The sequence below is a fragment of the Simochromis diagramma genome, unplaced genomic scaffold (genome assembly GCF_900408965.1).
Source record: "Simochromis diagramma unplaced genomic scaffold, fSimDia1.1 OVJJ01000753.1, whole genome shotgun sequence".
In the NCBI taxonomy this organism is placed as follows: domain Eukaryota; kingdom Metazoa; phylum Chordata; class Actinopteri; order Cichliformes; family Cichlidae; genus Simochromis; species Simochromis diagramma.
The window spans coordinates 5,861,456-5,888,505 of NW_024387523.1; the positions used below are offsets into that span (position 1 = coordinate 5,861,456).

Consider the following 27,050-nt stretch of genomic DNA (forward strand, 5'->3'; position numbering starts at 1 on the left):
GTGTTTGTTTTTATCCCTGTATTGAACCCTATGTGCCGACAGGATCAAATGGGCATCTCGATGTGCTGGTCGACCTATGTGTGAGCCTCTGTGTGTTCTGCCACCAAACTAGGTCAGGGTCATGCAATGCAAATATATCTCAGTCTTTTTAAAAATCAGGACATTGCGGCATCAAGCGTACTATTTCCAGGCTATGTACGATGCAGAATTCCTCTAGCTTATGTCCTGTTGCCCTGAGATTTTTTTGCAAGGCAGACTCTAAACACTAAAAGCTTTCTTCAACCTTATCCTTATGATTAGAAGACTCATTAAAGTAGTGTAAATCTGTTCTTTCAGGACCAATTTGACTCTCAGTATCAGGCTCATCTTACTCTCCTTCATGAATACAACTTCACTGTGTCACACATGGGCCAGAAAGTTGCTCCCAAGTTGAAAGGGAGCAATCTAATATAGTGCCATGGCCTCAGCGTTAGTTGCTGACACTTATCTCAACCCCTTTTAGTCTGATGCAGAGCGAGCTCGTTCACACTTGAGGTCACTGTCTGATTAAACAAACTGCAAGACACATTCAGCAAAATGTAGTGCCTCAATGCTCAAGTGACCAAACTGGAAACTACGGGCTGAATTTAAATCAGCCATTAAAATAAAAGAGATGCGGAGACAAGGCAACACTTTGGTGGAAACACAAAGAGGATGAAACACTTGTCTGAGCTGATTTAGTAAAACAACAGAAAATTGAGGGGGGAAAAGGCAACTATTTAGAAAGGTTATCCTTGGGGTCAATTTCAAGCACGGCAAATGTTCGGCCTTCGGAAATGTAAACGCTTGCCTCTGTGTTTTACATCAAACACCTAAAGCAATATGCAGATGATTGACCTTCAGCTGGGAAAAGTCGTGGTTGGAAATAATGATCGCTTTTTAGTCTTTTCTGATACACACTCACTGGGGTAGAGCTGTACAACTACTTCATAGACACATATGTAATCAACCAGTCACGTGATAGCAACTCAGTGCATTTATGCATGTAGACATGACCAATACGGCCTGCTGAAGTTCAAATCGAGCATCAGAATGAGGGAAGAAAGGCGATGTAAGTAATGCTGGATTGGACACGGTCGTAGGTGTCAGCCAGGTTGGTTCGAGTGTTTCAGAAAGGGCTGATCTATTGAGATTTTCCCACACAACCAATCTGTGGTTAACAGAATGGCCCAAAAAGGTAAAGTATCCAGAGTATTATGATTCTGATGTAGGCTGAGGGCACCATGGTTTTTCTAAAGAGTGTAAACACTGACTGTTCCCCATACACATACACAGAGGTCATTATCCAAGCCAGTGTTGCTCAGGTTCTCTCTATTTTTTTATTTTTTTTAATTTATTTATTTATTTTTTAAATCACAAAACATATTTTCTTAAAATTTTGTGAGCCTGTGGTACTCCTGTGTGGAGTTTCCCCACAGCCATACTTTTTGGATTAAATTATGATTCAAAATTGACTGTAGGTGAGGATGTGAGACTGTGTGGGGGGGGTGTTGACAGATCCAGTGTGTACCCAAGATGTGTATGCAAGATGGGATAGGCTCCATCAGCTATGTAGCTCCAAAGCTGAATAAGCCATTTAGAAATCGGATCAGTAGAGATACTTGTGGCTCTTATGGGCACCTTATTAACAAGATTTAAATCTCTAGTTCTCTAAACTGGAAATGGAAAATTGATGAACAAATATGTAACAAATGGAGCTGCATTTTGAGAATAAACTTACTGTGCCACCCACGATCCTCCCCAAGGGGTACCACGCCCTTTCATCGAACCAATTGAGGAACTCATAGAAGCCATTGGTGGTGAGATGGTGTGTTGATCTGTAGTTGAACCTGTAGAGATGCAGAAAAATAATAGGGATTACTTCGTGTAAGGCAAAGAAACAACCACACAGATAGAATAAAGATCTATTTTCATTTGTAGGCCAATTTTGAGAAGGGGAACAACAAAGACTCATCTCTAGGAACGAATAGATTATTTACAGATTTTCTGAAGGCGGTACGAATGGATAAGCTGCTGAGAGTTTTTCTTTTTTGAAACATGGAAGATGAAGCTTCCATTCACAACGTGAGCCTTTGTGCTATCGCCAACAGCTCTCAGGTCAGTCGCTGATTTAAAAAAGAAAAAAGGTTGCGATGAAGGGCTTTCATACATACGGTGGCATTTTTAGAACAAAAGCCTGCTTATTGTACAAATAGTTCCAATTTCAACCACTAGGCTGAGGTGACGAAGACGTAAAATAGGTCTGGTATTAGAACACAGAAATAATGACCAAAAGGGGGGGAAACTAAGAATAAATATAAGGAATATCACTCCAAACAGGCTTCGATTCACACTGTAGCCGTGGTAAGCCGAGGGGGTTGGAACGGCGTCAAGCAGCAGAACCAAAGAGCTGACAGTGCTGAGAAGAAAGCTGCCAAAGAGAATGAAGCAAGTGTTCAGTAAATTTTCAGAGGCAGCTTCTTTTGCCACCGAGCTCATTAATGTAGGCCGAGTATGTTCAAAGGCTCATGTAACATAATTCATCTATAGAGATCCTATAGCAAACCTCAGCAGCTCACTAAAGGACTATTATTAGACAAATGTATATCACAGAGGACACAGCAGCCTCATCTGTGTGACTAATAAGCTCTGGAGCAATTCTTTGATTCATATTGCATCAAGTCTAACAATATGACAAGCCAACAAACACAAAGGCTATAGTAACAAGACTGAAATGAGACTAAACAATACAAAGCCTTGGTTGGGACAGTTTTGCTTTAAAACCAGATTTTCTGTGTTTATTTTCAGTCAAATATGCACATGTGGCCGTTGCTGCACCAATAGCAGGCTCAGGGGTTTCAACATGCTGATGCTGTAAATTTGCATTTATGTGCATCTTAAAGCAGCATATACATGCCAAAGTTTAGAGGCTATAAAGAGGCTCCTGCTGCATGCGTTTTTTCCTTTTTTAAACACAAATCAAAAGAGTATAAGTAGAAGGCAAGCTTGGTATTTTAACAATGCAAAACAGTGAGACGTTTACCTGCATCTAAATCTGCTACAAATAACAATAATAGGCCATAATACCGACTCAACAGTGCAATCACTTCCTTATTACTGGCACTCGTTAATGAGAAAACAGGGATTAAAAGTCACTTAAAAAGACTTAAATACTGAACTTGTATCTGATATAAATTTGCAAACATAATAGTGTATACTTCAACTGTAAAAAGAGAAACATGCAAGCTGCTGGAAGAGGCAATTATAATCAAATTCATCTGACCTTAAAGTAGCGTCAACAGAAACAGTGAAACACAACAAGCGCACACACAAAAAGCACAGGTGTCTCGGGCTCGACGACAGCTGCGAAGCCAATCAACTACATTTTCTTCCTTCAGCATACCCCACTCTTCAAGTGCGAACGGGCACAAACCCTTAAACACTGGTCTTTTCAAAGACGGCTGTAATTTTAGCTAGAAAGTTCTCATGTTGTCTCGTGTTATGAATGGAGCGCACCTCTTTCCTCCCTAGAAGCACAGGCTCACTCGCCATTTTGTTCCTCTGTAACTGAAATGACTGAGAGAGCGCCTCTGCACAACAAGATCAATCCAGACGAAAATAGGAGTCGTAACAAGGTTTCCGTAGGTAAACCTGTGGAAGGATAATGGTTTCCTGCAGCGGTCTTTGTCTCCACTAAGGCTCTGTCACCCAGTCCACATCCTACAGAGCGACTGAGGTGTCAGGTGGTTACTGGCTTCAGCTCTCCATCAAGCTCCCCATCTGCTGCCAGCCGTGCCTCTCTTCACCCCAATATGCCTCTGTGGACGTTCCACGTTGGAGGTTGCAGGCTGGCAGGGACCGACAGTTGTCTTTGGAAGGGGTCCTCATGGTCAAAAACATCTCCTAGTCTGGGTCCAACTCTCTACCAGGCGACCCTGTGTCCCTCATAGTGCCCACCCCTTTCATTTGAACTCATAAAGGTCAAGAAAATCCTCTGCTTAAAAAACAAACAAACAGGAAAAACAACAAAAAACACCTATGTGTTTAATAAATGCATATTTGTTGATAAACAATCAATAGTTTAATTACTGACCAAATTTATCGTCAGCATGTTTTCAGTCACAATCGAACAGGCCGGCTAGGGATGTCATTAAATCAATAAGCGTGCTTCCAAAGTTAATCACATAAACTGCGTTTCCATGTATTCAGGTGAGACAGATTAAGAGATGACAAGCAATGTCATTAAAAAGCTGCAAAGTCGTGGAGCGTGAGACGCTCACGATCATTGCAATAAGTTTAAAAGTGCTGCACGGTCACGAGATGCTTGGTTTGCTCTCATCTTCTCTATTCCCATCCCTCAGTTAGTTTTGAGAAGACGTCTTTGTATGCAGCACGCTTTTATTGATGGAGAAGTTGCAACATGATGATGGGATGCTGTGGGATACAGGTGATACTGAAAAAAAAGTCAACAGATCCCAGGATTTTTATTTTTGTGTTTCATTCTCTATGACAACAGTTACTAACCATATTGATAAGTCAACACGAACAGAATGATCATAAATTAGAAGAGCAATATTCTCTATGCGACGGATGAAACAACAGGCAAACACTCACAGGCATTGTGCCTCTTAAAGTGATCTTGAAAAGCTATAAAGAAGCTGACATGAGTGTTTATCCTTGGGGCTCCTCAGGCAATCACATTACTCAACAACCTGAGGCCCGAGAGTCTGAATCTGGGCAGAGAACAGACTGGGACAAACAAACCATCCAGCTGGACCACAGGAGTCACACAGGAAAGGAGAAAAAAAAAAAAAAGAGCTACTGCTTTACAGTTTTTCCTGCTACAAAACCCCCCATAAAAGATTAGGTCCTGTCAATTAAAGTCTAGCAATTGTTTCATATGTTTAATGTCCAGTTTTTTCAATACAAATATTTCATTGCATGCTGAGGCGTGGAAAGAAGCTCAATGTTACAAAGTAAAAAAGGGAAAAAAAAATAACTACAGAAGCAGCCAGGTGTGTGAGTTTGACCACAGAGGGACTGTGAATGTAGGTGCTGTGAAACTGGCCAGCCAATCCGGCCTCATTGTTCTGCAGCTGTCAAAGCAGCGAGGCGGAAACACGGCAAATTCAAAGAAAGCCTTTAAAAAGACAACTTTGCGCACTGCCACACCATATCCACACAACCCATTTTCCAAAGATCTCATGCACAGCTGAAGGGAGCGCTCTACCTCTGCCCTTGTCACTTTGACGGGGCGGATAATGTAGCTCTGCCAGGCACATTAGCAATTTAATGCATAGCTGCCAATATGGTTTTCAGGCCCACAAAGCACACGAATGACTAGTGATTGTACTGCAGCACCTCTGAAAACCAGCAAGTACGCTTCAAGGAAAGCAGCACACCTCTAATAACGCCATTTAAAGAACATAAATAAAACAATCCTGGATTCATATCTGCAGAACAACTCGTATATAAACTCTGCAGATAATATCTGAAAGCAAAAATAAAAATAGAAGTGGGATATTTATGCACTTGATATCACAGGGGGACTCCTGCAAGCACCGTCATTTATTTTAATCAAGGTCCGTTTCACTGATTACCAGTTTCCTGTTGAGGCTGTGCCATCAGCAGCAGCATGACTAAGTGGGCTCCCTTCCTGTTTATAAACTAGTAATGCCTCATTCAGCATCAACTGCATAATCAGATGCATCATTGGCTTTTCCCCACTCGTCCATATTCTGGTGAGTGTCTGAATGGTCGTTGGTTCTAATCGCCACCTTGACTAATTAACAACCTCTGTGAACAACGTGTAAATGATGAAACTGTTTATGGACCAGGAAGGCAAACAAGCGCAAACAAAATAAGCTTCACACAGTGAGGTATCCGGCAGTCGAGCATTGTTGACCATCGTCAGGGTGACCCTGTTATTGTCGTTTTGTAAGGCCACGTCTCTTAAAGCAGAAATTAGAGTTCTGTGCTGAGTCCCTGTCACAGGGTACGGTGTTGCTGTTTGCATTGTGAGCTGATGTCTCTGTGCTGCTCTGCAATCTCAAGTGAAACTGGACTGTTATTTTTACTGAAATGCAGAACAGAGAGAAGACTCGAGGACAGACTGTAAATCTATACACGGACTGACAGAGCTATAAGAATGAGAAAAACATCTACACCAGTGTAATGAACCTGATACAATTACATCCCACTGCATTTTGTTTCACAGTGATATTATCCTTGTGCTAATCAACTTACTGGGTTTGCACTGCATATTGCTACCCTACACATCTTTGAGTTCTGCATCAGGCTACGGCATAGAGTACAGAGATACATTGCCACAAACATTGCTTTCTATTTAAAATATACATGTATATATATTACATAGAAAACTTTAGTGCATGCCACCAATATGATTTTAAAAAGTAGGTACACGGGGAACTAAAGACAGCTAGTGGAAATCTCACAGCTAATAAGGTTAATTAGAAACATGATTATAATGATTATTATAAAAAGAACATCCCGGAGAGGCAGAAGATTGTTACGCCACTAACATTCAAGCATAAAAAGGCACCTAACTATGGATGAGCTGCTCTACACATAACAGACAGCTTAGCAAAGAACCAATTTTAAATCCTATCTTTTTGCTCTTTGCAACTAGCAGCAAAAGAAAGGAATAAAAATAGGCCAGTTTCTTAAACTGAATTTACAGGTTGACAGACATAAAAATAGTATTTTTCCACCAACAAGGTAATTCTCAAAGACACATTAGCAAAAAAAAAAAAAAACAAAAAAAAAACCTTCAGTTCTCCTCAGGGGAGGAAAACAGCCATCAGTAAAGCACAGTGGAGGCTCTGTGGTGATTTATTACGGCATTTTAGCCAGTGGTGTTGGAATCTTGCCAAAATCTATAGACTTATGAAGACAGAAAAAAATACCAACAAAATCCAGATAATTATATGGAAAATATTTCACTGGCAATGGCTTCATTTTTCAGCATGACAATAGCTCCAAACACACAACTAATGTAGTAAAAGCATATTTGGATAGAAAGAAAGAAAAAAAAACAACAACAGCAAAAAACACTATCATGGACTGGCCTCCCCAGACCGAACCCAACATTATTAAAGCAGTGTGAGATCATCTTGAGGCGCCAACACCCCAAATATTAACTTGCCAGTTTGCATATGTTCCAATAAATTGCTGCACCTATTTCCCATTTTTCTAGCAAATATGAAGAAATGATGGGTGGCTCAAGACCTCTGCAGAGTACTGTGGAATGAGAATAAAAATTTCTCATCATTCAAATGTCTAGAATCTAAAGATTTTAATCAGGAACACAACTAAAACCAAGGAGTGAATAGCTGTTCACTGGCTCAGCTAATGTCCATTTGAAAACTCTCCCTGGGCTAACAATTTCTATACTTATGTAATGTGTACCTTTGTGATACATGTGATTAGCTGATCAGGGTCAAAAACCTGAGTTATCAAAATGATCATATTTTTTGCCATTTAATTATACTTTGACTAAGGGCACGTTTTCTTAGGCAACAGTGCATTCGCCTCTTTTAGCAACCTTAGACGGGCCATTTGAAGAACAGGATTACAGCTATCAACAGCCCACAAAAACTTGCCTTCCAATATCCCCAAAATAGGATTTTCTGGTTGGATTACCACAGAATTGGATAACAGTGAGTTTTCAGTCACACTGCACACTTTGTCCAACTGTCCCAAAAACTAATGACTCAGTACTGGTGGGAAAGGTCACACTAACTGGCTGACTGGATCGTCGCCAAAGCTTTAATGGTGTCTACTGGTCCTGCCATCACCTGACAAGATGAAGCATCCTGGCCACTAGTGATATCTCTTCATTGTTCAAACTCTTAGACCCAGCAGTGGATAGAACTATCCACCCAAAACACAAGTGAACTCTGTGCCAATATTGGAACAGCAAAGCTGCATAAGTCTACAAACATCCAATACTGCTGTAAGAAGAGAGTGTGATGAATGATTTAGCCTACTGTAAAGAGTGCGTGCAAGCAGAAGGAAACAGCTAATGTCAAGTCTACTAACTCCTTATACTCTATATCTGTTAACAGTAAGAGTGGGCTAACAATACACATGAGCCACCTTTAATAGCCAGTGATATAAGAACACAAAATTACACAATGCTTAAACATGCAGTGGCTCAACTTAAATCGACTGGTATTTACTTTAATACTCTAATTGAGCCTTCAGCAGCATTTAACTAAACCACACATTCACCACAAGTGTTTTTTCTGTGCTCAAGCACTTTTTAATCCAACATTCACATTCAACATTTGGCGTGCGAATGTCAAATATGAATTGATTACATTTTGAAGTTGTATTGTTACACTGTATTCTATCATTCACAAACAAGCCCACACTTTTTCTAATGAAAAGCAACTTCAATTAATTTTTTTTTTAATATATATATATAGCACCAAATCACAACATTTTCCTCAAGGTGAATTATATTGTATGTTAAAGACTGTACAATAATACGCAGAAAACCCCAACAATCACACGACTCCCTTTGAGCAAGCACTTGTTGATCATTTTTGGAGGTGGGGGGTCTGCTGCAACCAGTTGATGGAACAAAAGACACATTGCAAAGTGGTGTAGTGAGTGGGGTGGTTGGCACGACTCAGGCACCCATGTCAGCAAGAAAAGCCAGATATCAAACTACCAAACTTCCAATTAAACCAGTTAAAAGGGAGTTTTTTTTCCTTCCTGCTCTCGCCAAAGTGCTTGCTCATAGCAGGTCATTTGATTGTTTGAGTTTTCTCCACAATTGAATAGAACAGTTTTATGCATATTATGGGACCTTCCCATATGTAGTGTGAAGGTTGGGTTTTAACAATGACACAGGTTCAGGTGAGGTTAATTAAGGATTAGATTAATACAAATAATGCAATAAAGATTATTTTCTGAATGCATGACAGCAATATGTGCATATGTTCCTTGAAAAATAACTTTGTCAATGTGAAATTCTGCTTAGACAAGCAGTGAATGCAGTAGGTTGACTGAAGCACAGAGTCAGTTGATCATGTTTGCACGAACCAGAGCAGAAAAAAGAAAAGAGGAAACATTAAAAATATTATGAGATAAACAACAAATGTGCAGCTAATTATTCTGCTAGGTCAACCATTTCCAAGTCTCCAAACAGGCAAAAAATATAATTATCCTAATTTCAATAAGTTAACACTTGCTGACACTGCAGAGGAGACACCCCCCCACCCCCAATTTAACCCAGAGTGCACAGCTCATCGTCTGAGATGAAGAGGTCCAGTAAGAGCCATTTAATCCTAATGCTACAGGAAATGAGGCATTACATTAAAATTGAACTCCACCCAAAAGATTTTTACATATTAAACGCTCATCCAGCACAGCTAAAACATAACAAGTCTATCATATCTTCCAGACTTCATTTAAATTAAGAATATTTAGCATTTAGCATATTCAGCATGGTCAAAAATGTAATTAGTAGAATCACAGAAGGGGCATATGTAACAATCCTTACTGGGAATGAGCAACACATTTTCTCAGCAAGCCAGACTGACTATGATACAGCAAGCAAAGGGCCACATATTGAATAAATGAAACATGACACATATTGCTGAAATATATGCTAATGCATACATTTTATAATCACAACAGACTGAGTCCAAAGGCTGTTAGCTTTCTGTTAGAAAATATTGATCATTTCATGCCAATCTGCTGATCAGTCAACCTGCAGGCTGTACCCCCTTAAAAATATATTTACGCATGCACATAAAATGTATGCTTGAATCAAGAAAGCAGTGAGTGACTGTTTTACTTGTGCTGATAAATAAAACTATTATGGTACAGACCTGCATCAGTAAATGAACCCAATATTCCACAGAGACCTCTCTTGATTGGGAAGCCCAGGTATATTTTACCCTTCTATCTGGGATAATGACAATGAGATATATAAGCAATCTCTCTGAATGTTATTTTGAAAGTTCAGTTGCTAACTAGGCGTAGGTTATGCAGCCTCAAATTTATACAAGTGCTTCAAGAAAGATTTGCGCTAACGGAATCTACAAGGATACAGAAAAAAAATAAAATCCTGAATGTGTTATCACTGCTTGCAGCTCGCAGGCAGGAGCATTTCTAAGCAGTAAGTAAATCTAATTTTATACTATAAATAAATAGCATAAAATAAAGGCTTGACATTTTTGTTCAACAATAACTAAAGTAACGCAACCTTGTAACTCTTCAGGAGCTGCACAATATTATCCCATAATAAAACTGAAAGAAAAAATAAGAATAAACCTGGGATGTTGCATCTCCAGTCGGGCTTTTAAACCAGCTCCTCACAGCCCTGCTTTTCCACTAGTACCTGCAAGAGTAATTTCCATCTTCCTGACATATAGAGTGAAGTGCTCCAGTGATGCTCGGTGGAGTCATTTGATTACATTTGGGTCACATCACCAGCTGCTGTAAGTCCCCTTTGTCGCTTGGTTTTACTCTGTGTGTTTTTGCCTCAAGTAGTGAGACAAGACTTCCTGTTAAATTTGGAAACAAAGTTTCCTCACATATTTTGCAAAAATACTGTGTTCTGTTGGAGGTTGTCGATGTAGCACACTTTTTAGGTACCAAATTGTAATCCGTAGCTGACACGCAAATTTCGCCGTCAGGCGCATCAGGACTTGTCATGTTGTTGTGCATGCTAAGGAAGGTGAACACTTTGCGTTACTATAACAGGGATATGATACTTTTATATGATGAGGTCACAGTGATCTTGGAGTGTCTTGTCCCATGGTTTGACTCCACCATCTTGGTCTGAAATTGGTGAGAGTGGTCCTTGTCCTGCTCTGGAGCAACAGAGGGAAGCAGGGATACACAAGGCAGAACCAGCTCTGCAGCTCACAGAGGCTACAGAGCAGAACAAGACTACTGTTGCACACTGCAGTTCAAAGACTGTGGAATTCGACTCCATACACATGATGAGAAGCTTAGAGAGACAGTACCCAAAAATGGGTACAGCCGTGTTAAAACCCTCAAGAGAAACGACCTCTGGGTGAAAACCGTAATGTCCAGAGTCCAAAGACATGCATGTTAAATGAACTAACTTGGCTCTAGGTGTGAATCCAAGTACAAATGGTTGACTGTCTTTGTGTTAGCCCTGCCACCCTACAGGAACCCTAAACTGGATAAGCGGTTTAAAAATTATTTAATTAAAATAAAAAAGGAAGCTGGCTGGATGAGCCAACCTCATAGTTTTGCTTTCTCACATCTTGAGAGATGTAACATCATGGCAGTATGCAAAGAGCCAAATTAGTGCCCGCTCAAACGAATGAATCAGAGCTAAAGTTGAATTTTCCATCTTAGATCATCAGTGACAACCTTAAATAGACATTACTATGCTCCAGCTCTAACTGGGATCCATCTGACACACAGCACTATTTATTTGCTCCAATACCTCCACATTTTGACAGTCATAATAAAAATTCTCAGTTTGTTCGGTTATAAAGAAGGCTGTGGGGAGCAGAGTTATTCAGCTCTGAAATAGAGCAATCTCATAAAGACTTTTCTTTGACTAGGTGCTGTTGTGTGAATACATCAATGTGGTGTCTCTTTCTATAACAACAAATATGTAAGAAAGCTTGTGGCTCGAGCTTCACTGTTTGGATGCGCTCTTTTTTGTGTAAAATGCAGTTATTTGATGGAGTTAGCCACTGAGGTCTACATTCTCCTGACATCAGACTTCAAGAGTCCCAGCTATTGACATCCCAATTATCTTTTCACACACATTTAGACTGCTACTCACAACCGTGTGCAGGCTGGCAATGCCTACCCATCACAAAGACACAGGCTTTTAATACCTTATGGGCCTAATAGGACAATCAATCTTAAATTGTGTCATATTCTTGGCAAGGTACGACGAGATGCTTACCTGAGCTAAAAGACAACAATGAGAGTCGCTGAAAGTAAATTATCAAAGCAGTCGGGGATACACAGGTGACTGCAGGCAAAGCAAGTCTGAAGCAAGAAGCCAACACACCATTTGTGTGTACACGTGCTGAGATAATTGCTTAAACTTTTTAATTTAAAAAAAAAGAAAGAAAAAAAAGAATTGATAAAAAACAAAAGCATGGGGAAGTTAAATTTCAAACTTATTATGAAATCCAATTTAGGTCTCTTGTGGTTACTGGTCAAATAAAGCCTTAATTGATTTTTTTTTTTTTTTAATTAATGGTGTCTGGAGCAAACAAAGTAGTTAAGAGGTTTTTAATAAGAATTAACCAAACTATTCAAATGAAAACCTGTCGAAAGCAAAATCATCTCTAATGTGCCGGATTATCAAAACTAAATATGATTTCATGAAAACAAAAATGGCTCTGGACACCTTTCAAATTTATGCATATTCTGTATAATAATTTCTGCAATATACTTATTATATTACAATTAGTTCAGGAGATCATTTAATAACCAAGATGTCAACAACATAGTCGCATAGTCCCTAACCCTAAACTGCACAAACTAACAGCAATTAACTGACTAATTAACCGAAGAAGTCAACAAGGACTGCAAACATTTCTATCTGGCACAAATTGATCTTGCTTCACTGAAATGATGATTCTTGTGAAAACAGAAAAGTGCCTGTAAAACGGCCGATATGACCTTCGCCATGACTTCGGTGAAGACCCATTAGACTCTCGTTACACAGGCCTATTGACCATTTAATGACTGCCTGGCAAACACCCATCGCTGGGGGCAAATGACTGATTGCAACTGGTTACTGGCAGTCGCTGTGAAATCAATTGCTAGTTCCCAGTTATGACAGACTATAGACTAGTCAGTGACCTCAGAAAATTGTGTCTTGCCGACTGGTGGTCGAATGAATGGTTTCTGCCAGCACACAGTGCTTCACTGAAAATCCTGTGATTGCTTTGGTGGATATCAGATGAAGACTCCAACTTGTCCACAAAGACTCACAAACTAGTTGCAAAATATTAGTTAAAGTATTTAAATTGTGATGCAAACCAGAAATAAGAGCATTCATCTTCAAAGTAAAAGTTGTGCCTGAGCACTGAAACCCACGAAAAACGTTTCTCTAAATTCTGACAAACTCTAGAAGTACTGATTCTTCTGAGCTCATTGCCCTTCAGCTAAATGAGCTAAATTTTAACTAAATCTCAGCATGAAGATGTATAATCCTAATTGTACAACAAACCATTTCACAAACTGATAGATGCATCGAGGTAATCTGGAAATCAGCATCTTGCCCAACACCACTTGGACATTTGGGCACATCGACAAGCTGCTCTACTCCACAAGAGCTGCCCCTGTATCATGGTACAGTCTCTCCAGCTCATGAATATAAAGCATAATGGCCAGAACTGGGTAGACAGACAAAATGGTAAGTATTCAGCCTTCATGCATGAGGTGAAGGCCTGCTGCTGATTCTACCTGTGGAGAGCGCAGGGTTGCCGAGGTCTGAGAAATTTAAGACGAAGGTTTGGTACATAGATTCATTTCACACTCCATAGATTCCTGCATTTTAAGTTAAACACCTTGAATGAAGTTAGCAATCTACACAATGCAATCTCTCAGCATGATCTTTGTGATAGGATGAAGAAGAAGAATGTGCTTGGTCAACTGAATCCAATGAGGCCAACATAGACATTAGGAAGACACACCAAGGTCAAGACAAGCTTAACCCTCAGTTTAATTGATAACATAACATGCTTGTTTAACTGATGGTCTGAACATTTGGTTGAGCAAACACAAAGCCTCTGTGACTTAACCATTTACAACAAATATTTATGATAAACCTTGTGAAAAAAAATTATTTACAACAGCAGGACTGATGAAACTTGGTGTGAGGTAAGGTTTTTATTTTGAAGCAGGATTTTTACAAAGTTTGAACAGAACAGAAATAAAACTTATGAGTCTATATTTTTCCCTTCTCTATATCACCAAGACTTTCAAGTTTCATTTGAAGCAAAGAAATTTATTCTTTGGCTATTCAGTAGAAAGAAGAGAATGGAGGGGGGAATTTTCTGAGGATATAGGAAGAAAGCTTTATATCAAACAGCACTTTGGAAACCAAAGCAAACAGCGACAGTGAGCCAGTCTCAATAGGCTAGGTCGAGATTATCAGCACTTGCAAAACTGCAGGCTGACGTGCAGAGAAACCGTCAATGACAAAGCCATTAGGTAACTCTGCTTTCTGTGTTCAATAACACTAGACTGAGGTGCAGCATACAATTAACCAACTGGGGCCAGTATTGATTAGAACTTTCAGAAGAAAAATGAGAAATGTGAACCCCCACAAGTATAGGTTTAAACACCACAGCAATTACTGTGCAGAAAATAGTCCTAGATAAGATGAAGATGTGGGTATAACAAAAAGGAGGAGGCCACAGTAAACTAGAACCTTAATAAAACAAAAAGTATTTACTGTGATCAATCTTAAAGTAGCTTCTTTTATTGACTTGATATTTTTTCTTTCATGGATCAAAGCAAACTGACTAGCTCCATTAGTTCACCAAGCCAGAATAACATGGGCAATCGGTTCCTAATGCGATTATGTTACATCAGTGATAAAGTACATCGCCTGGCCAGCACAGAGAAGTTCTGCTTTATTTCCCATCACTAGCATGGAAAGACTGAGCACCAATCACAGAAGCATCAGCATTTCATATTGGAAAAGAAAGGGTTCCTGTTGACCTGGTGATTAAGACTGTTAGAATTAAACTATTCCAACTGCGAAACACCAAGCTAAATGTTCTTTGAAATGACTGCAGTTTGTATGTTTAGCATTTTTCTTAGCATGTTTAGCACAAAGAGATGGGGGTAACTGTGCTGCTCCTAGAGTAGTCTCAAGTAGGTTCAACAGTTCTAATTTTCCACATTTCTAGTTTTCTTTTATTGGCGACCAGTGATGTCTTCCATTTAAAAAAAAAAAAAAAAAAAAAAAAAAAAAGCAAACAAAAAAAACCCCACACTGATACAGTTTCATTGGAATATTCATTAGAAACAGATACAATTTCAAGGTGCGCTTTTTGCAAAAATTAATACAGGCAGAAACAGAATGTTAAAACTGATCTTCATAACACCAAAGATACATTTAACCATACAATCCACCCATACAACCAGCTTTCAAAATACACACTCACCTACAGCAACCTGTAACACATCAGGCGTTTACCAACTCACAGCTGCTTAACCGAGGTCTTTCATCCGCAACTTCCCATTACATTTCCAAAGGAACTACTAATTTGCAGGGTACATCCATCATCTTTAGCCAAAATAACAGTTTTGAGACATGTAGCATCCTCCGTAATCTCATATGACTGCTCCAAAGCAAAGGCTCTCAAATATCCCAGTTGATGAATATGCTGGATTGACAACTGACGAGTAGACTTCAATTGCAACAGCTGTTTCGGTGACATTCACTGCGTACTGCATGGATGCCAGATGGGAAATTAAAAGCGTAGTTCTTAGCACTGCAGATTAAAAGCAAGCACAAATGTGTCTTGCTAACTGCTGTGTGGACAAACTAGTTGACTACCACATGGTAACGTCAATGTATTATAGAAATCATCACTGTTTTTTGAATGATGATAATGATTTCTACAGGTGATGTAATGATGATTTCCCACGGATTTCTTAAACCACATTCCTGAAGACAGTCCTTGGAGGGCATAAATTCTCCTTTCTTAACTCCATCTTAAAAGCTGCTGAGTCTTTAAGCCCACCAATACAAAATGCAGGATTTAGAATTATTTTAAGTGCCTCTGAAACAACAGTGATTCGAAGAGAGCTAAAGATTTGTACTTCCAGTCCATTTAAAAGGTAAGGAGGGAGATAACAAATGTGATGTTCCTAAAAGCACAAAGTCACAGAATTTCAAGTTGCGGTGTGTGAATCAAAGGAAATTGATGAAAGGCACGCCAATTCCACATTTAGCCAAGGAGTCCACTGGGGCAGAGGCTTCTCTTTTATCAAAACCCACTGTTGCCATCGACCAAAAATAGGGAAAGCACTGGGAGAGCCAAGCAGAGACAGCAGGCAGTAGTGAATTCCAGAGATAGGGAGTAATTACTGGCACAGAAAGAGCTTTGCTGTCATAACGGGTGGCTAATCAAACAGATATCACAAATACAAACACCGAGGACAAACAGCAGCAATAATTATGGGCCTAATCATCACAGGCTGAGATCTCTATTGAAGGCATTCTGTGAGGAAAAAGTCATTTCTGAACTGCTTGCGTGATATTTTCCGGGAGGAGGGGGGAGAGAAGTTGGGCTACTGACAAGTTGTGATGAGAAGGGCAATGATCATATATGTAATACTGCTGACGATGCTGTCGCCTAGGGCTGTTCGATATAACTATATATATCGGATGACGATATAAAAATGTCTATCGTTTCATTTTACGCTATCGTTTGTTTCGTGGTGTCGCAAAATAAACAGTTTACGGCAATATTTTTTCATGGTTTTGATGGTCACTGTAGTGGCTAATTTCTTAAAGTTCTGTCTTTCTCTTACATTTAATATAACCACACTACAGACAGACAAGCGTTTGTTTTTATGAGTTGTCGTTAGCAACAATGACGGTAAAACCATCGCGTGTCCGCTTGTTCCACATAAACCTTTCACAATAAAGCTCAAGATCCTGTTGAGACTTTTCAAATAAACTGAATCACGTGAAAGATGCAGAGTGTTTACGGATGAGAAGCAAAAAAGCCGTCAGGTGCTAAAAAATAAACCTTAGACTCAAACGTTAGAACAGGCTTTTCCCTGCAGCACGCCGTGTAATAAATACTCAAAGAAAACGGCGGCCGTTACAACTTATGTCTAAAAATGTATAGTTTCATGCATCAGTTAAAACACTCGATTCCAGGTACGTGACGCCCAGCTGGAAACACTTCCCGCAAGTCGAGCTGCCCGAGATTCACAGAGTTAACAGAAAATGTTACATTTTTGTGATTTATATCGTTATCGGGACGATAGATGTCTTAATATCGGGATATGAGATTTTGGTCATATCGCACAGCCCTACTGTCGCCCTCAAAATACAAACTAGCTTGAACAATAGAGTCTGTTTTAAATTTTTTATGCGTAGCTATTGGCCGCTACCATAATAATAAATTCAGACACTGGATAAAAGAGCATCCAAAAGTACTTTTTCCACAGGGGTTACCACAGCAGATGTCTGAATTGGCGAAATTGTTATGCCAGATGCATTCCTTCACTGATCAGGTTAACATTTATAATAACTGCTCGATACTTCAATGCTGTTGAAATGGGCGCTTTACTGACCTTTTAAAATTCTTCCTAAAGGTGTTGTTGGGTGTTGTGAACGCCAACAACATCAGCTGTTCGTGAGGGGAGGAGCTGGCGCTCGCCTCTCAGCAGGTTGCTGTGTGAATGTGTTATCGACTGGAGGGAAAGACATCAATTGTGCAAATTCTGGCGACATTTTTTGACAAACTGAAAGTGTATACAAGTGTCCTAGCCAATGTAGCAACATCAGATTTCTCTCTTTTTTTTTTTTTTTTTTTTTAAATTATGGCACAGCCACAAAAATTCACACTGTGCTGTGTTCCACACTGTAATGCTTAGAAAGACCCGAACATGTTGGAGCTACACAAACATACTAAATCCACCAGTGTGAAGCTCTAGGCTGAAAATCCTGCAGTGAGGGTAAACTGAGGGCAGCTGCCCACAGCCAACTACAGCTTGAAAATCATCTTTCCTTCATTCAAACATCCACCTGCTGCTGGAAAGGTTGAAACGGGGAGAGGGGGAAGAAAAAGCTCTATAAAACTGTGCAATGGCCAGAAATGAAACCATAAAACTACAAGTTAAAAACACAGCTGTGGACAATCACACTGTCTACATACAATTGATTCCTCTGGATAAAACATTACTGCTCTCCCTTTGAGCATAATGGCTTCACTATGAGCTGCAGAGTCACTAAGCGATAGTAGAGAAAGCCAGTGAGACATTTATGGCTCATTGGCTTAAATATCAGTGCGAGGCACTCAGTAACACCCTAGTCAAGATTAGCAGATACGAGACGCTTTCTACAACCTCTCTACAAACTCGACAATCATTAGGACAGTTTGCCTACATCACAACACAAGTTATTGCTGCCCCAAAGCTGCCATATCTGCATGAATGGGCTTGCCGCTGTGGTTCGGAAATCCTGAGGGGTCAAAATTTACTGCGAGGGCTGAGTAATTATACACTGTCTTCTGTACCACTGCGGTCCCTTCATCATTATTTCCTAACACATGGCTGCCTCTGCTGTTTCATATTCTATGGCTGTAAGATAATGGGAGAGGACAGAGTGGTGTACTTCCCTCTCCTACTCCCACTCCGTTCCTCTTCTCCTATAGTGGTGACAAATCAGTGTTTCAGTCTTTCACAAGGGAGTCTGAGGTGTTTAAATTCCCAAAACTTACAGTCTCTTCAGTGCAAAGGACAGCACAGACGTACTGAAGTTTGTGCAATCCATTGCAGGGTTTCATTAGTGTACTGCAAGTCCAGCGGCACATTGAGCCTAAACTGACCACCTGCCGGGCTTCTAGGCATTGGGGAGTTTTGTATCACAAATATTGGGTTAGCTACAGTATTTCATTATCCTACTGTTAGAGTTACTTTTAAAAATAAAAACAGCTTGAAAGAGTACACAGAACTACAAGGAAACTTAAAAAAACTGATATGAATTAAGTGGAAGGAAGCTACTTTTCTATCGATGATAATGATAAACTGTGTGTGCATGCCACATCCTCAGTTTCAGAGTCTGGATTCAGTGTACCATGCAGCTCTGGGCTTTATTACAGATGTGAAGTCTGACTAGAGACTGCATTGTTTATGATTTCATGGGCTGGCCATCACAGACCCCTTGCAGAAGACAGCACTGGTGTATTTTTATCTATAAAGCAAGACTGGGTAAACTTTGTCTGAGCTGCAGCAGTCACCAGCTACACTCCTCCAAATGGTTGCTTTTTGATGTGCCCAGGGTTTTGACAGATCTGGGGGAAACAATTGTGTTACTACACACGGTGGATGTGGAAACCACCTTTGCAAACAGATCTAAAATGAACATGTTTATATCTACTATTGAATCTAGCAGCATAAGCAGTGTGGTGAAGGAGCATAGATTGTGAACACAGCTACGTCACATCACCCGCTGGTTTGTGAAATGCTGTTTGGAAGCCTTTACATGAGCATTTCCGCAATCGTTATCTTTATGTTTAAAATCAGACGTGATAAGCAAGAGTCCAGACCTGACTGTGTACCTACATCCTCACTGACTAATGCCCAAACCCTGAATAATCCCCTTTTCTAAAAGAATAAACAAAATTGTCTTAAGTTTCATTTAGTGTGAGTGAGCCCATAAAGTCCAAAGGCCATCTTCCTATAGAGTTCAGGACTAGAAGTCTTCTTACAACCACAGCTATCACGCTTGGTGATAGCTAAAGTCAGAAAACTGAGGATGCTATGTGAAAGCACAAATTTTTCCTAATGTTTACATGCAATGGCAACATCTTGGATTTTGAAGTTGGGGGTCGGTGGGCTGGTCCATCTTTTTGAGTTGTAAGTGTGACTTGAAGCAGCTTTTCAGCTGAAAATGCTGACTGGGAGCTCAAATTCTATTATAAATTGAAAAACGTACATGAATTTGTATATCATTCACTTTAAGTTAAAAAACAAATATAACATAATCTCTTATGAGCTTGTGTGGCTGCCTTTGAAAGAAATTTGACCTCGATAGAAGATAATAAAATTAAAAAAAAAAAAAAGATGACTTTCACAGACAGGGAATCTTTCTAGGGGTTTTCCCCCCTTTTTTCCTAATAAAAAAAAAAAAAAAAAAAGATAAATAAAATACAAGGTTGCCTTAAAGATTTCTTATCAGATCAGGTCTCCTTTGTGGAAGCCAAAGGTGAACGTAGACAACACAGGCAACACGACTCCACTACAAGCAACCCAAAGAGCGCTTGTTTGATGTTTAAAACCCTTAACGATTCACGTAATTTAATGAGCTACCATGCCGAATACTGATATCACCACAGGGGGCTTTTCAACTTTGTACAACACAGAAAAGACTACTCCGTCATAAATGTGACTCTGCATGCATAATTGCACTAAAGGAAGAGGACACTGATTTTGAGGGGGTGGGGGCAAAATTGCTGTAGTAATTTCCAGCAGTGGAAGGACAATGAGCCTTTTGTTATTCCTCCAATTAAATGTCACCCCAGACGTAGCAAAGCTTCCACACTTCAGGCCTTCTGTGCCAAGGATGAAAAATTACTTGTGGCTAAATAGAGAATACTGTAGCTGCATGCAATGCTACTCTTAATTCAGGCCAAGGCTTTCTGAATGCAACTCTGTGTCTGAAGCCATGCACCAAGACTTCGTAATGCTTAGACTGAGTCACTGTTGTCTGAGTTAACAACATTTTATACACCTCTCGACATGTGGTGCCCAATAAAACAGCTGTCTGACCTATTTTCGTCTCAAGGCATTACGAGAACTGAGACTACGGGAGAACAGCTCCAAATCCTCCTGCTCCAGTGACAAATTAAACCAAATACCTTTTCAGTTTTTTGTTACATCAAAAGATGATCGCCCTTTAAATGTGTTCCCGTCAAGTCATTACTGCCTGTTTGTGTCAAGCTCGTGCAGCTGCTCCGCTGCCTAAGGTTATCGCTAGAGAAAACCAACAAAGCGTATAAAAATGATAGCCAAAATGACAGCTTTTATAAGAGGAACATCACAGCTTTGCCAAGTGGTCAGCACTGTTATGATATGAACCATGGTGTGTGCAAACTCCCAGTGAGCAGGAATCTTATCGCTTATTCCACACTGAAAACACACGGATGCCCTAATCCGACTTTGAAACTTCAGCAAAGATAAAAATCAAGCAGCGCAAGCACTCGCAGATAATGTATCTGTGCGAAATGCACAGTGATAGCATCTTAGTAGAAAACTGGGCTCAGGGCAAAAAAAAAAAAAAAAAAAAAAAACCCATAAAAGGCAACAATGAGCTCATCTTGGATAAAAACTCCACTCTCTCTCACTCACACCCGATAGATTTGGAGTGGTGGATGAGAGCAAAGGCTTCTGCTCACTCTCTTGTCTGGGTAGCAAATCTCCAAATCCCAGCCAGAGGCGGAAACAGATCCAGCACCCTATTACGGGTGAGCCTGAGAGACGGGAGTGCAGTTTATTCACCGCCAAATTCAGCTTTTGTCTAGCGGCCACGTCAAACGGGACCCAACCTTCACTGGAAGTGGCATAACGACATTATGCCAGCTCTGGCTGCAGCAACTGCAGGACGGGCGTGCATGTGCATAGGTGTGTACCTGCATGCATATTAAATGAAGAGACGGTGATGAAGGAGAGAGTTCCAAACTCCTTATTGAAGTGCAGCCCAGAAATGCAAACGGAAGAAACAATCCCTCTGATTTCCCTCCACAAGTAAATGATGTTGAGACTAGCATACTCCCCTGAAAGACAAGCTTTGTGCCAACGGCAAGATGCCGCTTATCAAGATGGGACCATTTCAGAGATTTGAGCGCTCATGCACCTTTTATCAAAGTTTAAGAAATGGTGTCGCAGAAAGTTAAAAACCATAGTTCCACACTGTGCCCTTAACACATGCCACATCAGTTCACATTAAAAGGCTTATTAATTCTAACTCTGAATGAAATTAGCTTATTAACACATGAACTTGAGCCTGACCGACCCCAGTCGGACCAAACCGTTTGCTAAAATCCACCTACCAGTCAAAACTATGACTTCACCACAAAGTCAGTGTTAATGACTCTGGTACCCACATGTCAAAGTTCAACTCAAATTAAAGCATGCACAAAATTGAGCTAAATTTACATTTCTGCCTCGAGTCCATTTGGTTTATTTATTAATTTTCCCAAGGGGCCGCATGATGAACTGGGACTGGTGTGGCAGGCCACACCAATAAGCCGAATCCAATTCTGCTCTCTATAAACTCATTGGTGCGGCCCTCCCAATTTGTAATGTGGCCCCTCGAGAAAACTAATCACCCAGCCCTGATTTAGAGTCTATGATGTAGCCTAGATGCTTGCCAGCATTTAGAGTTCTGCTCGGTGTGCCTGCGGTGCTCTGCAGTTTCTCCGTTTGAGCTGATCCATTGTCTTTTAGTGTATTTGAAAGAAAAGAAAAAAAAAAAATGGTGGCAGAAGAATTAGTAGCTGAAAATGCACAGGAGTGAACTGGCCAAATGGCAGTCGCTGCAGTCTGTTAACACGCCATGTAATTAGATTTGTAGGGGAGGGTCTATGTGAGGTTACAGCATAGGCTTGCCAGGAGGGTTTGCAGTTGTGACATACCTTGAGCAAAAAGGATAAATCCCACTTTGTGTCAAAAATGAAAAAGCACTTCTGAGGACTTGGCTGCACTTTTTTTATTTTGCATTTACTACAAATATAAAGGGAAAATAAAAGGTAGGACTCACATTTGAAGTTATTTCTTTCACAGAGCAATCCATTTATCATTAATCCATCTATTACAGCCCACGCATCCAAATTGTATTACACTTTAGAAGTGTGCAGTTTGAAGTAACATAAAACAACGCTGCCAATCTTCCCAGATGGGGAGGCCAAAAATGTTAATGTTTGACATTTTTAAGCAAAATGTTAAAGTATTACCATTAAGAGCTGTCCAGTGCAATTCTGAAAGCCTACCATTAGACTGGCGACGTCAGCTCCAGAAAAAAAAAAAAATGGTGAAAAATACTTGCAGGACTGACTAAAGAGTTGAAAAAATGGAACGTCTATGAAAACATCCTAAATATTCTGAATGACGTTACATCATCTATCTCTGTAAAATATTTCTGAAAAACTCATAGTACCGACAGTTTATTTTATCATTAAGATGAATGATAACCTCTGACAGAGAGGAAAGAGATGAATTTTGACAGACAAATCCCTTGGGAATTCACATCATATGCTGTGCCAGATGGGAACTGTAAGAGCATTATATTTAAAAAAAAAAAGAATATTCCTTAACAACCTCACTGGCACATTAACTGAGTGTACGGGGTATTAGCATGCAATCAAAGTCTCGGAAAATAAATTTTTTAGAAAAAAGAAAGAAAGCTTTAAAACACCAGTGCTTGGTCTGATCGCCAGGGTAGGGTCCGTGTTTATGTGGCTTATGAAGCAAATGGGGTGACGGCTAACAAGTTCTTCTTGCTTTGAAAATGCAACTCCGGATAGCTGGAAGGGCCAGATGGGAGTTAAAACACTGAGTATAAGACTTGCTTGCAAAGTTACAAAAGTCTTGCTCATGGGAAGAGAACAGACACAAAAGAAACCAGACAAAAAAAGAAAAAGAAAAAGAAAAAACAACCTGGCGAGTACAAAAGTAAGAATGGCAGAAAGAAGAGTACCTCAGTCAGTTTGTCACCTCGACTAAGAAAGTACATTTCAAGGTCAAGATAAGCAGCCATGCTAAATGAAATTCTAATGACTGCGGTAATTGCCAAATTGCTGGAACTATATTGAAAGGGAAATGTCGAAGTCTGAGGTCACTTATCTCTCGTGAGTTAAATCATTTCAAGTGCTTAATGATCTCCTTCATATATTCCAATGAAAGTTTGGGAGCATTTTTAATGGAGCGGTGCCATCGCCAGCGCCGGATTCATTTCTTAAGTGTCGGAAATATCCCCCTTGATCTCGCTAACTAGACTATCTGCTTAAAAAGGGAAACATGCTTTGAAGGTCACAGGTTGAGATGAAAAACTATGAAAGTGAAGATGACAGGCTCATCACAGGCGTACATTAAGTTCACACTCTTTGATTTCAGTGCCAAACGTAAAGGACCAGAAGAGGAGCAGCAGGAATGCAGGATTTGTCACGAAAAATAGCAGCAAGAGAATAACAGTAAACAACCTGTCATAAATAATAAACCTGCTGAAAATTTAGAACCAAAGACATTTACATGGAGTTGGGAATTTATTATACTCCAAGCAGAGGTATCATTTGGCTAAGTTTAGAGTAGGGTCAAGAGAAATCCGGATAATTAACTGCAGCTACAAGACACCAAGGAATTTGCAAAGAGACACAAGTTAGTTTTACACTTTATGGACTCTAAAAGACATGCTGTAAATGCATCCTTCATTTCACAGTTAATGCTCCAGGAATTCTTCAAGAAAGTACTCTGTATTGCTTTCACTGAAATGCTGCTGAACCACAAATGGAAAGCAAAGAGCCTCAGGAAAAAGACGAAGGAATAACTGAAATGTTACCAACTGGATTGAAAATGTCATCAAACTTTTAGAACCCTTCTCCTCAACTATCTCCAATTTGCATAAAGGTTTATGGTCCAAAGTCATATATAGTGGATAAATATAAAAATTTTAGCTTCATATCTAATACATAGAAAACTTCCAGCGTGTTTTTTTTTGTTTTTTGCACTTTAAAACTAAAGGTCATGTTTGAAAAAAAAAAAAAAAAAATTGGATGGCTGAAATTTTCTATGGCCCTTCTCATCAAAAATAAAACAGGATCTGTAGAGGAAATCTGACAAAGTCTCATATCCGAGCGCACACTCACACAAAAACGAATTGCAACAACCTGTAAGAATTTTGGAATTGTATAAAATGTTATATAATTGCCATTTTTATTCAACTTGCAAGCTGGACTGAGCAAATATGACAAATTTTATTACATAAGATATCAATAGATAGTATAATCTGATTAGATCTCAAGTCTGCAGTTTCCACATGGTACTCCAAGTGTAAATGATAAAATTATTTTGTTAAATATGTGCATATTTCTCTACTCTGGGGAAATCTTTAGATAAATGCCTATAATAACTGGCTATAACTAACCAATAATCAAACATTTTTTGTGTATCCATCCCAATTAACATATGGTGTTTTTGGTTTTTTTAAGAATTTCAGAATTTTATTTTCAACGGTTAAATTTAACAGGTTAATTTTCAAACATTACCTCAAAAAAAAAAAAAAAAAAAAAAAAAAAAAACCCCTGATAAGTGGAATTGTTGTTTCTTGGGGTATTTTAGGATGGTCTACGTGGATTAACTCATTTTTGGAGCCAGCCTCAGGCAGACACTTGAAGAACTGTACCGTAATTGTCGGGCTATAAGCCGCTACTTTTTGCACAAGCTTTGAACCCTGCGGCTTTTAGTCAGGTGCGGCTTTTCTATGGATTGTCCATGATTTGTGTGATATCGTAAGAGGATTTGTTTTGTTTGTTCCGCTGTTGTACGGCACTACGTTGCCTGGCGGAAGGGCATGTGATCAGACACACAGTATCGGGGTTCAAGAGTGGTATGTTGGTCACGTGTCCATCAGGCAACGTAGTGCCGTACGAAGTAGCGCGAAAAACAAACTTCAAAGTAGCGCTACACGTTCAGTGGGAGGCGTGGATGACGAGCGGTGATAAACTTGCGAAAAGCAAGTTATGCTCAACTCCACCAGTGGATTCTGACAGCGTGGAAAAGTGAAAACATCCACGATCACCAACGGATTTCGAAGGGCTGGACTGCTGCATGATGGAGAGGAGGACACCGCCACGGCCCTTCTGAGGGTGTTCGACTCTGACACTGACAACGAGGATTTGTTTGGTTTTGAAAGTGACAACAAAGGAGAGAAGCTGAGAGTGTCTCCAAACAGCCATCTCTTTCGTGACAATTCCCTTGCATATTCCCCGTGCATATTCTCTTACATATGATAAGTCAACATTGAAACACCTGCAGCTTTTAGTCAGGTGCGGCTAATGTACGTACAAAACAGGATTTTCCCCTGATTTTAGCTTGTGCAGCTAATATTCAGGTGCGCTTTGTAGTCCAGAAAATACGGTAATTTTTTGGAACTTTTACAGTGGCTCAATTTTACAGGCCCAGATGTTGCTACGTGTTTGCTAACATCAGTCTTTATACCTGTCAAAGGTATAACAGTCCTCAGTTAACACTTTCCTGGTGGGTTTAACTGTACAAAATACAATATGCTGTCATTTCTGTAAATTACAGCCACATTAAGAGACAAAAGAGAAAAACCAGGGTATGCTTTAGAGCAGGTATACCTTATTACTACCATGAGAATGCAGCTGTTCCTAGTTTTTCTATCAGATCCATACCACATTACACGCCGTTTAAAAAACAAACAAACAAACCCTAGATAATATTGGTGACAAAACGCTTCGTGGGTGACACTGGAGTGGCTGGTCTGTGGAAACAGGGTCGGCCTTGTTGACCACGATGGAAGCCAGACTATCACTGCCTTGATTTTTCTTCAACTGCATCTGTTGTGCTTTTTATACATTGTTCTATAATGTTATCAGTGAAATAGCAAACATTCAAGCTCAATTTTAGATCCTTCTGCCTCTCCAAGCCAACAAAACCTGTGCTTGCATAAGTGGAATGACTTTGAGAAATGCATGAGCCTAAAGACTAAGAATTAAATGTTCAGCATCCCTATAGCAGCACGAAATAAAATCTGATATTTGCTCTTGTTTTGCGGACCATCTGTGTCCATTACACAGGAATTGCAGGGTTTCTGCCAGGAAAGTTGTTAGACTTGGGGGGGCTATGTGCTCTGTCCACATCCATCTTGAAGTGCATACAACCTGTTCAGTTTGCAATCCCACAGCAGACAGCCTTTCTCACCATTTTTCCTGCTGATAAAAAGAGAATGTGGAGGGATATGTTGGCACCACCCTGGCATCCATATGGTAGCTGACTCAGAAAGAATTGAGCGTGACAGCCAGTTTGCCGTGGTGACTCAACAGAGTCCAAGAATGGTTACTTTACCTAACCCATCATGCAAAAACTGTTTCACACAAAGGTGAACAAAGAAACAGACGGCTTCAAAGAATGACAGCATTTTTTCAGGATGCGTGCGGATGGCAGAAACGAACATCTCATTCAAATGGGTCATTCCACACTAATGTTAGGAAATCTAGGACTGCAGCAGACATAATACTCCGAACAATGATCATAATTTTGAAGGAAAAGATCCTCTG

The 27,050-nt window shown here is 39.9% G+C and overlaps 1 protein-coding gene across 2 annotated transcripts in view; it reads right to left on the reverse strand.

Moving 5' to 3' along the window:
- LOC120726888 (dolichyl-diphosphooligosaccharide--protein glycosyltransferase subunit STT3B) overlaps positions 1 to 27,050 on the reverse strand; it is a 103,428-nt gene that overhangs the window by 62,444 nt on the left and 13,934 nt on the right. For both annotated transcript variants that reach the window (XR_005694396.1, XM_040020907.1), the window contains exon 2: positions 1,760 to 1,868. Coding sequence is in view for 1 of the 2 variants with exons in the window: in XM_040020907.1 (XP_039876841.1) it covers positions 1,760 to 1,868 (109 nt within the window). In the remaining variant the exon portion in view is untranslated. The remainder of the gene's footprint in view (positions 1 to 1,759; positions 1,869 to 27,050) is intronic.